General features: G+C 43.8%; 1 protein-coding gene across 1 annotated transcript in view; it reads left to right on the top strand.

The window, feature by feature from the left end:
* RAB3B (RAB3B, member RAS oncogene family) overlaps window positions 1-8,821 on the top strand; it is a 54,344-nt gene extending 45,523 nt beyond the window's left edge. The window contains exons 4-5 of the mRNA XM_065655785.1: window positions 6,387-6,511; window positions 8,604-8,821. Of these exons, the coding sequence (XP_065511857.1) occupies window positions 6,387-6,511; window positions 8,604-8,791 (313 nt within the window). The 3' untranslated portion in view covers window positions 8,792-8,821. The remainder of the gene's footprint in view (window positions 1-6,386; window positions 6,512-8,603) is intronic.
* The last annotated feature ends 4,227 nt before the right edge of the window (window positions 8,822-13,048 follow it).

The following is a 13,048-nucleotide window of genomic DNA, read 5'->3' as shown; positions in this document are numbered from 1 at the left end:
AGCGTTGCTGTGGCCACGGGCAGTGGTAGCTGCTGGGAGGGGTTTCCTCAGCAGGGACCCAGCAGGGTGCCTGGGGTGAAAACATCTGGAAGGCTGGACTGTGCTGGAGCTCGCGTTCTGACACGGCATCCTCTCCAAGGGACACCAAATACAGGGCACAGCGGGGGCAAGGGAAAGGCTGGGTTTATCCTCAGAAGTAGTATCCCTCTGGCTCCCCTCAAATGTTTTGCAACCATTTCTGCTTGTCACCCTGTTGCTGTGTACTGCAGATAGGTATGGTCAGTGTGCAAAGACAGGCAATGCAATGGTTAATGTAATCTCCCGAGTCTGATAAATTGATTTGCAATGATATCAGTGACCTACCGGGAGTATGTGACGTGTGCTGGCTGTGGCACGGGCTCTTGGCATCCAGCTCAGTCTGGCTTTTGTTCAATACCTGTTCTATATCCCCTCATCTAGGTTGTAACTCAAAAGCTGCAGCAAGGTGGTTTGTTGTTTCTAGTCATTTGGCCTTCTTCCAAGGCTGCCCATCATTTGTTCTCGCTGTCCACTGGAGCAGTTGGTCATGATCATCGCATCTAAAGATCTTGTCTTTGCTTTCACCCCATCTCCTGTATTGTGACACCATGTTGCAAAAGGAGAACTGTAGCACCTTACTTGGGCTGTCCTTCAGCAGCTTATGATAGAGGAATACATTTTTTCCTTGCTAGAAACACAAACCCAAAGGTTTTGCCAAAACCAGGCTCCTCCACGTGGCACAGCCTCCACCAAGCTCAGATGAAGCCTTTTCTGCAAGTGTCTGCACAGGGATTTGTTCCATAGGAATGCTAGCATGTGAGCTAGGGCAGTATCTTTCACTAAACTATGAACATTTTCAGCTTGGTTGCTTGATGAAACACGGTATATGACCACACACTTCATCTACCCGTTTGTCTGTTGGTTCTGCTCTTATAAGTTGCACTTATCAGTCTTAACTTAGCCAAAAAAATACCAAATCTCAATCTCTGAGCTGCTACTAAAGTTTGCACAGATGAAGTTTAACCTGAAGCTTTGTGTTGGAAGTGGTCTAACCTCTGTTCCACCAAAGGCAATGGTGCAAGAGTAAGAATTAGGAAAGCTTCACTTTGTGTATTGGATTTGATCTTGTGTGCCCCAGGGGCTGTGTGGAGATCTTTGCTAAGAGCACCTTGTCAGCCAAAGGACAGAGGTGAACCCGCAGTTTATTTTCACTGTGTACGCCAGGAATCTTTCCAGATTCCAAGTTCCCAAATGTTGTAGTGGGGCAGATAAAACCAGCATGTGGTGGCCCATTTCCTTCCGTCCTGAAGCTTGTCCACAGGAGAGGAGATGAGGACTGGAGCAAAGCCACCATCGCCGTGCCAGCAGAGTCCTCTAGTGGAGATGCAGCGAAGAGACTTTTTTTCACAGCCTGCAAAATCGTTTTCTAAACTTCTGAAGTGACAGGAAAGCTTGTCTGGTGCTGCTATATCAGCCTTTGCCATTTGGTAGCACAGCAAGCAGGTAGGATTTTTTTTTGTTTTCTCCCCCCACCATGCTGATTGGTATGCTTCTTAAAAATATTACACTGGATCTGGTCTTCAGTCAGGGACTGTACTCTCCTTGGAAAATTAAGGTGTCTACTTGAGCTCCTTTAGCTCAGAGTCTTTATCTCCATGAGCCTAGTCCCTTCTTCAGGTCAGGTGCGAGACAGCAGCAGGATGCCTGATGCTAAACCCAGAGCCCTAGCAGTCCTGCAGTGCTCCTGTTGGTGCTGCTGAGAGGATGGAGTGGCAGCAACCGGGAAGCTGCATGGGCTGTAAAGTCAGTAGCGTGGCCCTGATGCTCAGCCCTGCCTCGTCTCGCCCATCACGTGTGGACAGAACAACCTTCCTGCTGTGCCCAAGAGAGAGGACCTCCGTAAGAGAGAGAGCCAGGAGGTTTGGGACGTGAGACAGGCTGATGGGGGGACAAGGGCCTGAACCACCTCTTCCCCGCTAATGAAGCTGTTACCCTCAGTAGCATTGCTTCTAAATTCCCAGGAAATGTCTGTTCCAAGCTGCTTTTTACCGTGCAAGGAGGGCATGTGGCCTGATATACGAGTTAACTCTCTGCTTGCAGAGGTTTAGGTGAGGCTACAACAAGCCACACTAGTTCTAAGACCACACTTCAACACTCACTGAAATTAAATGGGGCAACTACCTAGAATATATGCAAAAGCCAACAGCAAAGCTCCTCCCAGGTCTTCTTACATCCTGCAAGTTCCTAGAAATTACAGCCGTTAATCCTACGCATCCTTTCTTTTAAGTGTCCTGCTATTCTAGCTGGCTAGTGATGTGCTTTTCAGTGTCTAGCTACAGTAAATAAAGAACACTGTTAAGTGGAATATTTTGTCAGAAATGCGCATGATGCAGCAGATCGGCTGACCTTTTAGACACTGAGAATAAATCAGCGTTACTCAGTTAATGTGAGTTAAATCCAGTAAGGAACCTGTTAACCTTCCCAGTTATTTCTAAAATAGCATGTGTGGATGGAATTTGAGTGTTTCTCTGGCATAAAAAGATGAGTAAGCCACCTGCCATGTGATCATGGAACTGGGTTCATAAAGCAAATAAAATCAAGCTTAAATGGATAACTCAAGAAAATCATCAGTAAATAAAACACGAAGTGATGCCCCTTCCCATGACATCTGGCCACTGTCCATCCCAGTCCATTTTCATCGGCCCTTAAGAATCCCGCCCCCCGAACATAATTCCTCAGTCCTAAAATTGTACTCATTCTGCTGTTTAGTGATTCAGGTTTTTTAAGATGCTGTGTAAGCAGGCTGCCAACGTGAGCCTCAGCCCTTCTCACCGCTTTTCTTGTACCGTCTCTTCCTGCAGAGTTCCCTACAGAAAACAAGCCAAAAGCATGAACAAACAGCTGAACCAGAGACCTAGCGCTCCAAGTAAGCTCTTGCCCATGACAAACTCTTACCTTCTGTTGAGCTTGTAGGGATGTGGAGAGATCTCAAAATTCATGTTTATAGTTACACCAAAATTTGCCTTGTGCAAGGTCATCTCTCCATCAGAGAGACGTCTTGTCCCTTCTAGACTTCTCCAGCATCTTAGAGCTTATATCCTCCCTCTAGCTGGGAAACTGCCATAGCAGGTTGTGCTCACCAGCCTTTTTATTCTCCAAGCTTTTTCATGAAGCTCCAACATCCCCTCTAAAACCGCCTCCCGTGTACGTACGGTGTAGTTTACCTCTCATCTCTGGCTCATTGGCATGGCACTGTTGGAACAGCCTCCTGACCTGGCCTCGCCGGCCCACAGGGGAAATGAGAATATCTCTGCTGGTCTGCCACAGGATTTCTTCCTTGGGTGATCTTGTTACCACACCCTTCTTGTGGGTGGACTCTGGTTTGCTTTGTGTCACTTCAGAAATACTTCGCCTAAACCGAGCAAAGGCTAAATTTCTCCTGAGTGAGAAGGGTCATGGCTGTATATTAGATATTTAGTTAAGCCCTCGAGATAGTATACGAATGTGAGGTATAGTCTTTCCTTCATTCATATGAATCACCCCAATTAATGATAATTATCTTAGAGCAGCTGAGAAACAGTAAGATACACAATTTAAATGCATTTGGGAATAGCTAGGACATGACCTGTTCTCTTGCTCCTCTCTGGGAAAGGTACAAAAGATTGTATTAGATGCCTTAAAAGGTTAAGCTTGAGTGATTTTTCTTTACTGCAGTGTGGCAAGAGTACAGTCAGGTTGTTTTAGAGGAAAAGGCATAAATGGGCAAAAGCAAAGATGGATTTTACCCGATATTTGAAAATAACTAATTAATTTCTTTGAATAATAAGACGTCTTTCCTGTAGGATGAGTGAAAGGTTAAATGAGCTTTCACGGGTTTCAGCTCAGTTTCTAGATTTTTTTAGCAGGCGCTTTTGACAATTATTATTTGACATTGGCTTGATAGGTTTTTTTTGTAGATAAGTCGGTGGTTTATACCTCATTTGAAACTGTACTGAAAATAGAATATACTCAGCATTTGATACTGTAAAGTAAATAGAAAATATTATGGAAACTCTGCTTTGGACAATCTAGACAATTTCATGGAAGGGAAGAAAAAATTGGTTAAATTTAACTTAGATTTAAGTGACAGCCGAGTGCACAAATCATCAGCTGATCTCCAAATTAGGCTGTTGACATATCCATGTAACTATGAACCTGAGACTATTTTTCTTCTAAGTGTGAAGCATACAAAACATGCTTTGTTGTTAATTTGGGGAATTCAGCACAAATAAGGCACAGCATTGTTATTGTGTGACAGGGATGTTTTTCCCAGCATGCATATTGGACTGCCCTGACAGTTGTTGAGAAATCTCCATTGTACAAGCCTTTTTGTTGATTTAAATACTTACCTTTCCAAAAGCTTCTGGAAATTTTCTGCTTCTTTTTGCACGAGGATTTTTTAAAAATTCTTTTTGTTGATTTAAATACTTACCTTTCCAAAAGCTTCTGGAAATTTTCTGCTTCTTTTTGCATGAGGATTTTTTTTTAATTCCTAGTTAGTGTAAACGGCAGTGTTCTGCGAGAGAGGATTTTCACTGATTAGTACAAAACAAGGAGAAGGATGAGTTTCTGCAAGAGGTCCTTCATGCTTTTTTTCTTCTTTTTCATTTTCTAAGTAATACTCTTAAAATAGCTATGATTCGGCAGTGTCCCCCCATACAACCCCCCAGGGGCTCAAATGAATCCAGAGAGAGGAACGGGAGATTCCATCTTTCTGGGCTTTTGGTTGATTTTTCTGAGGTCATATCTTTCTGCGATGAGCCCTGAGAAACCCCAGAGTCCCACGTAAGCTCATCACAGACTCATATTAGCTCTCACAAGGCTTGTCTACGTGGAGGCTTTCAGAACGGTGGAAGTGGAGGAGCCAAAATCGGGATTGCAGTGAGTGCTTTCCCAGGAGGACACTAAGAAGAGTAAAGGGTTTCGCTGCACAAAGTCCGCGGTTATTTTTGCGTGTTGCAGCGTGGGTCTGGGCTTGTGCACTGGGCTGGGTTTAGGTTTTCCAGCGCAATCCAAACAAGCTGCTGCTCAGAGGCAAGTTGCACAGGGAAGTGCCCCCCTTTTTCATAGCTATCTGTGGAGTAACGTGACTGGCTGCTTTCCATGGAAAAGGCGAGTAAGCAACTCAAACTAATTAACAAAGAGTGGGAAGGTGAGTAGGGAGCGGTGGAGGGAAGGGGGGCTTCGCTTCTGGCAGAGCAGCCTAATTACCTTTGGGAAAGAGGGAGTCTTAAAAGATAGAGCTAGCTTGGCGAAGATTGAGTGGATGAAAATGAATGCTACCAAGCTAACGCTGTTCTGCTGCTGGCTCTGGGACACCTCACTGAGGATGGTGGGAAGGTAATGGCCCCTCAGGATAAACAGAAAAAAACCATCTTCTGTTTTGTCATAGAAAAACTATAAAGAGGCCAAATATAAGGTCCTGGGACTCACAGCCAGCTCCACTCCAGTTTCAGTACCCGAGCCACAGGGAGCTTTAGAGGCTTTACCTTCAACCCAGCGCTCCTGCTGAAGCTCCCATGGACTCAATCCCTCTGTCATTGAAGTTACATTTGTCTGATACTTGCCCGTCTGTCATTGCATCTGCTGTTTTCTGCCTCGGGTATCACTTAATCCTGCTGCGTTCAAATATTAGCTCACAGAGCCTTCCCTTGATCCCACACATTCCCAATTTGGTATATTTCTGTTTCTCTTTAGCAATTGCTTCCATGTTTCTATGCAGTTTTCATGAAGCAGTTTTCCTGTTCAAGCAAAGATGACTTGATGCTTCCGTCTGTTTGACTCTCAAAAGACAATTTCTTGTGGCGTTACTAAAACTGCAGCAAATGAGCATATTTTTTCTCTGCTCTGAATTATTGTTGTCATGTGTTTTACAAGAAGTTGTAAATCTAGCATGAAGTGTGTATCTATTGTATAACTTTCCCTATAGGGACAATATCCTTAAGAGATGTAATTTATTGTCATTCCTCTGACAGATTACAGCTGAAGAAGAATAAACCTTAGAAGAATATTTTTTTTTTGTCCCCAGACTTCAAAAAATATTCAATTCAGGTTTTTGTCTGGATCTTGTGATCTTTAAAACACTTGCAAAGTTTTAACAAGAAACTTCATTGTCACACAGAGTTAAGGAGTAGTAAAATAGAATGGTGCTATAAATGACATAGTCTGCGTTCTTGCTTTGTATGTAACCTTGGTCATTTCTCTTTTAACCAACATACAGTCTTGAGATGTTGATGTTGTCATGAATGGTACTTGTTTTCATACTTAATATACTATTGTATTTTGACACAGCTGATGGAAGGTCATGATCTTTTTTTGACCTGCTGTAGGGCCACACAAATCAAGACTTACTCCTGGGACAACGCACAAGTGATCCTGGTCGGAAACAAATGTGACATGGAGGATGAAAGAATTGTTCCTGTGGAGAAGGGGAAACATCTGGCAGATCAGCTAGGTACATGTCAAAGCTTTTCTTGCTACTCTTTTTCCTCTGCTTCTTTACGCTGTGTTCCTTTTAACTTGTACAATTAAAAAGTCTTTCCAGCAGTAATTAGTAACAGCAAATAGAGAGTTTTACTGGAACTCCCACTACTATTTGGACTGCTAATGTTTTTTCTCCCCCCAAAATTCATCTGTGTAAATACAAACTGGGCATATAGACTCTGTATCCATTACATATGGGACGCTTCAAAACACACTCATTCAGAGTTACCGTAGCAATGGACTCCATCAGTAGGAACCTGTTCTGCTGAAGAATCCCAGTTCTGGTCCCGACCTGTCCTTGTGTTTGTCCAGCTCACCCTGGAGAAACGAACCCCAGTGCGGAGCAAAGCAAAAGCCATCGGTGCCTTTGGAAAGTGCTGTCCCAGTCCTCCTCTTCTGTAGCCTCCCAAAATGCTGAATGCTTTTTTTTAAAGGGCTGAAAAATATATCTGGTTTTATCAGTCAGTTTTTCTTTATATTAACTGTGCTAATGTGGACGGCATTATCTGAAATTTCTTTGTGTGTCAGGTGGGAGGAATCTCTTTAATTGACTATTGACTGCTTAAGCTGCTGGCTTTCATCATGATTCCCGTAAAGGTTATCCTTCAGTGTGTTTATCTAAGTTTGTGTGGTGACATTAACATCACCGAAATAATTTCCTAATCAGATTAAGAAATTGTTATTGGCCTGAATGGGAACTAAACCAAAACAGATTTAGCCACAGCAGAAACTAAACTAATGTTGGACTGACAAATACCAAATTCAGTTCTCTGATTTCTTGGGCCTTTTGTATATATTTCTAATCATCATCAGACAGCAAGTGGGGCTGACGGAACCCTCCTCTGACTTATTTAGTAACGAGGCAAACATCTCCACCATCACTTTACCCATTGTCCCATAATTTTTAAAAAGTGTTAGAACAGGGTAGATACTTGTTATCTCACACACCAAGGTGATTCAGTCTACCAGCACTGGTGAACTAATCAGGTAAGACGACTTATCTTTATCTTTGTGGCAGAATCAAACTGATGCAATGCAGAATATCCCCAAAATGAAGCACAACAGAATGTAGCTTATTACAAAATAAACTCTCTGTGGTGCTTGAGCTCTTGCTGTTGGCAATATAATAACCTGCTAGAAAAGAAGCAACAGCCTCTATAAGTGATGGTCGGCCTTGGAGGCCCCTGGGGTTAGAAAGATAAAGAAATTCTTCACGGTTCAGCACGTTTCTGCTGGCTGAGGCAGGGTCCAGCTGGCTCTTGCGTAGCGCAGGTGTCAGTGGGAGGCAGCAGGAATATCTGTGCACATCCCCACCGTGGCATCACTGTGCAGCCTTGCTGCTTTGTTTGGTTCTATTTTATTTATTTTTTTAATTAGAAAGGGGTGGCGTTTGAGAATCCATACTCATCACTGCACCTAGGAGTTGGTGACTGGACACTGAAATGACTCTGTAGAAGACGCTCAACATTATTTGTAATTCAGCAGCGCTGAACAGCCCTTGTCAGGATGGGTGCTCTGTCGTGACATGTGCTGTACAAGTATTTATCACCCTGAAAAGCTTTCCATCTAATCAGGCAAAGAATGGGAAAAACGGGACTAAAATTTTTGAGGATTTTGCTCACAAGTGCAGAGGTTGGGCAGCGGAAGGAATGCAGGGCACCTGGGTTCTCTCCCTGACCTCCAAATTGCCAGGCTGCAGCAGGGGTTCATGGGCAACCCTGGCCCTGCCACACAGGGTCCCCTCCGAATGTCACCGGTTAGTGGCACTGGGATAACTCGACTCCCCTGTCCCCAATTGATTCCGATCTGTATCATCTGCAGGTGTGTTGACCAGGGCTATGGTGGGGATCCACTTATGCCTTTGACTCTTATTGATGCTTGATAAATTTTGGAAGTATTTCTGCTCAGTATTCTGAGATTGTGGGAATCAGCTGAGCTTAAGAATTGCCTAATGGCTTGTTTTCTTAAGGAGAATTCTAAAAATACTGATTATCATTTTAAAAACCATCTCCATTATCATCAGTCTCTCTTGATTTTTTTTTCCCCTCCGCTTTTTCACACAGGTTTTGACTATTTTGAAGCTAGTGCCAAAGAGAACATCAACGTAAGGCAGGTGTTTGAGCGTCTCGTGGATATAATCTGTGAAAAGATGTCGGAGAGTATAGAATCAGACCCTTCCAGGGGCGCTTCGGGAAGGAGCATGCGACTCACAGACAACCCACCCCCCTCGCAGCAGAACTGCTCGTGCTAGTGACCTTTCTCGCTGAGAAATGTCCTTCTCCTTTCCCGACCAAATTTTATGTTTTCATTCGTGGTGGTGCATTATCATGTAGTGCAAAGGCAGAAGTCTCTGTTGTAGGAAACTGGTATGTTTGTTTAATGTTCTGGAGTGTTAATATTATGTATTTCCTCATCCAATAATTAAAAAAAAAATCAGACTAAATATTGTAAGTGCACCTAGTGTTAATGTGAGTTGTATTGAAGAAAAATAATTGTATAGTGTTGCAAATGTTATTTCTGCAGAGAATGTTGCTTTTTTAATTATAAATTCATCTACTGCAGAAAGAGGTTTTATTGTCAAGAATAGCAGGAAACATAAAAACCAATCAGAAGGGACCAGGTCTAAAAGAACATCGGGACAAAAATCTCTCATAAAGCAAGAATATGCCTTTTTTATTTTTGACATTTTAGGAAAAAATCTATCCCCAGATATTTTGAGTCATTGTTGCTGTCCTCTAGACACAGACTGTTGGGTTTTGGTACGATGGAGCAGAAAGTAGCATGTTTCTGTCTGACAGTTTGAGGTTCTCCAGAGAGCCCAGAGAAGGAGGATGTAGATTTTGTGTCAAACCTCTCCAGGTCTGGACCTGCTCTGGTCACCTGCTCCGTGGTGGATTTGTTGCAGGGCACAGGAGAGGAGGAATTAGCTGCTGTGTGCTTGGCTGGAGAGAAAATCTGACATGTAAGACTTGGAACAGCATTGTCATGTCAAGATAAAAGTATCAGGAGCCAAAATGTGAGTGTTGGCAAATATTAGTGCCAATATTACTACGTTTTCTTTCTGCATTTTGTTGTTGATTTCTATTTTTTTTTTTTTTCTATTTTTTTATTTTTATTTTATTTTGTGCCAGATAGGTGCGTGTGTGGGGATGTTTTTTTTCTGGGTTCAGATTTAACCACAAAATATAATTAAAAAAGAAAAATTGATTAATAAAACATAACTGCAACTGGAAAATGGCAAAGACATCATTGTTTGAAGGGAGGAACAATTTTTAATACTTAGCATATAAAATACTCATACTTCCAACCTCTCTAAAATTACAAAACTTCTACATCTGTGTGTAGAACTTTGTGTGCATTAGGCACACGCAGAGCTTGCATTTCTCTGAAATACACGGAGGAATCGGTGTTGTGAATCCATGAAATTCCACACGCTGTCCGCCTGGATGATCACACACTCGTGTGCACGTCCCAGCTCCAATCAGTGACAGCAAATTGCATCTGTAAGTGTAAATTCTGAAAATTCTGGGAAGTTTTATGGCTTTGGCTCAGGCCTATGAACTCCTGACTGAGGAGACTTTCATGTCAGAACCTGGGGCTGAGTATCTGCTCCGCACTGTAACTCGCTGGATTGTGACACTAGCAAATGCTTTTGTATTTCGTTCTGTTATGCCTCGAAGTGTAATAGTTCTAAGAAAAATCTACAATATTCTGGAGAAAAATGCAACTACATTGAGGTAGTTTGAGCGCATTGTGCGCTTCCTTTGTTCATACGTTGCTTTCAGAAATCTTTCCTGTGACGTATTTTGGGTGTGTGTGGTCTTGTTCTGAAAGTACTATTTGTGCAGTGCTAGGAACATGGTTATTGTATCAAAATCCCTGAAACTGCAAAATAAAGAGAAATGTAGTCACCGGGTGTGGCCAGAGCGCTTATGTGAGCTGCATCACTAGCGTTATGCAACCGTCTCTTTTAAATGCTTTTGAAATATGTCAAACTACATTGATTGTTTTTGACCAGGTGATGATCCTTGAGCCCAGCAATCAGGAATCACTGTGCAGATTTAAAACAGAAGGATTAATTGGCCAATACACATACAGTGTTTTAATTGCAGCAGAAGCAGGTTTTCAGGTAACTTGTGTAACTAGCAAAAATAAATAAGAAGTTCCACAGTGATGGTTTTGAGCTGTGCAGGTATAATGGAGCACCCCAGTGCAAATAATGATTTTTCATATCAGCAACTCAATGGTAAAAGAAAATGGATTCAGCAGAACTAGAATCTCAATTCTTTTTACTTTTTTTTTCCCTAGCAAAAACGACCTTCTCTACTCAAGCTACCATTGTGGTTTGTTGTGTTTCAGTCAGGTCAGATGTAATTTTGGTTGGTTGTGGTGGTTGGTTGATTTTTTTTTTTTTTTTTTAAATTTATTTATTTAAAGTAGAGGTACGTTCCAGACCCTTCAAATGAGAACGGGCAAAGTTGCTTTTCACCGCACAAGCCTGCAAGTAGCTACATGGCAGAACAGCCCAAAGAACTGGAAAAGGCAGTTACGAATTGTGACCAGCCCTTTAATGCCCACATGGAGAAACCTGGTATTTGATGCAGAAATCCTGCAGTTTATTTTAAATCAAAAATCAAATCATCACAGGGAGCAGACACAAAGTGTGTTTTTAATGGATAGATGCATCATCTCCTCATTTGCATTAAAAGCTGTGAATACAGAGCAAACCTTTTGCCTGAAGTGGCACGTACCTCGTTTCAGTATCACCAGTGAGTCAATAACTGTTACTTGTATTAACTTGTAAGAGGTAACAGCTGAACACGAGACAATAATTTGTCAAGGCAAGGGAAATAACAGACTTGCTTGCACTGAAGACAAACCCAAAATTATAAAACAGCCTGGTCACAAGATAAAAAACAGGGGTGCTAGAAAGGGAAGAGGTGGCTGCACCTCACATGCTTCTCTCCGAGGCTTGTAAGTTACAGCACCAAGAGAGGACACAGTTCTGCAGTAAAAGCCACACAGGAGGCTCTGGGTTAGACAGGTCTTGGCTTCCATCTTGTGGAGAAATAAAGCAATAAAATACTGAGTTTACATCCAGTCTAAATCCTCATCCCTGTATCTCTGACAGCTCCCCTCATTTGACCCCTTAACTTCGCTTTCATCATCTCCTCTGCAGTCAGCACAGGCTGACACACAAATAACTGACGGCACCGGTGTTACAGGAATGGCAGAAAACTGAACCAATGTGGAGCAACGCAAAAGGGACGTGATAAAAACAACGTCAAGCTCCCCAACAGCTCTCAAAGCATTACAAGAAAAAAGACCTTAGCAATGTACGTCATTTGGAGACGGCAGCTTCAAAGAGATTTAAGACGAGGAAAAGCAGAATTCGTGTTCTCAGGACTTGAAATTGCTACATCAGCACTGGTTTCATGGGCAGAAAAAGTATATTCACAAATTGGAAAATGCTGAGACCTACTCAGCTACGAAGACTAGGCCAGAGCAAGAATAAACAGTGTTCTGTTAAATAGTCACTGGTACAAACTTTAAGATATTAAGGAAACCATTAGGCGAAGAAAAAAAAAAGCCAGGCACGAAGAGTAAGCACCGAACGGATCTCTCAGGAGGGCACGGCACTGCTGCTTCAAATACAACAGCAAACTGAAGTCTAGCTCGCTTAAGGGTTTAAAAATACGAGCTGAAAGCTACTTGCGCTATCAAATCAACAGCGCGGTCAGGCGTTTTGGATCCTAATAGTCACGTTTCCTTAAAGTGACTCAATGTGGTTCGCGTCCGGTTTGTCTAACGACGGCTGAGGGAGGCCGGTGACCACGATCCCGCTTCTCCGTGCCAAGCTTCGGCCTGGATTTCACCGCCGGTCTCGGGGCTGCCGCCGGCGGCGCCCGGCTGGGGAGCTGGGCTGGCAGGCGGGCCCTTGGCCGTGCGCTTACCGGCCGGTTTCGGGTTGCACCGGGCTGCACCCGGCAGCACCGGCCGCACCGGCCCGGCGGCCCCCGCCCCGGCCTGCGCTGAGCGGGCTGCGCGCGGCACGCCTCCTCACGCGGCTTGCGCGAGATGATTGGTCGTGTCAGGAGTGAGCGACAGCTACTTGGACCAATAGTTGAGGGCAATGAGAAGAGCGCGGCTGGTCAACAACTGGCAGTTGGACTATTCCAACACAAGAACAGGGGGGACAGCTTACACGGCAAGCGGGCGTAAATGGCGAACCGTAACGGCACAGGCAGGAGTTCCAGGGATCTGTCTCTGTTCTTCGGTCTTTCCCTTCTCCCTCCGATTTCCCTGTCCTCTAGGTCTGATTTCCGAAAGAGGCTGCCTTTCCCTCCCTCTCTCTCCCCATCTATGGTTCCCCCCATCCCCTCCACCACCAACATCCTCTCCACCAATCAGAACCCCCCTTCACCGAGTGCGGGCCTGCGATTGGTCCCTTCCCCCAACCTGGCACCACGGCGGGCGCTGACTGGTGCTTTACGGCGCCGTCGCCAAC

This window comes from Caloenas nicobarica, chromosome Z (assembly GCF_036013445.1).
Source record: "Caloenas nicobarica isolate bCalNic1 chromosome Z, bCalNic1.hap1, whole genome shotgun sequence".
In the NCBI taxonomy this organism is placed as follows: domain Eukaryota; kingdom Metazoa; phylum Chordata; class Aves; order Columbiformes; family Columbidae; genus Caloenas; species Caloenas nicobarica.
The sequence above is the reverse complement of the archived record's forward strand: the minus strand, read 5'-3'. Positions and strand labels throughout refer to the sequence as shown.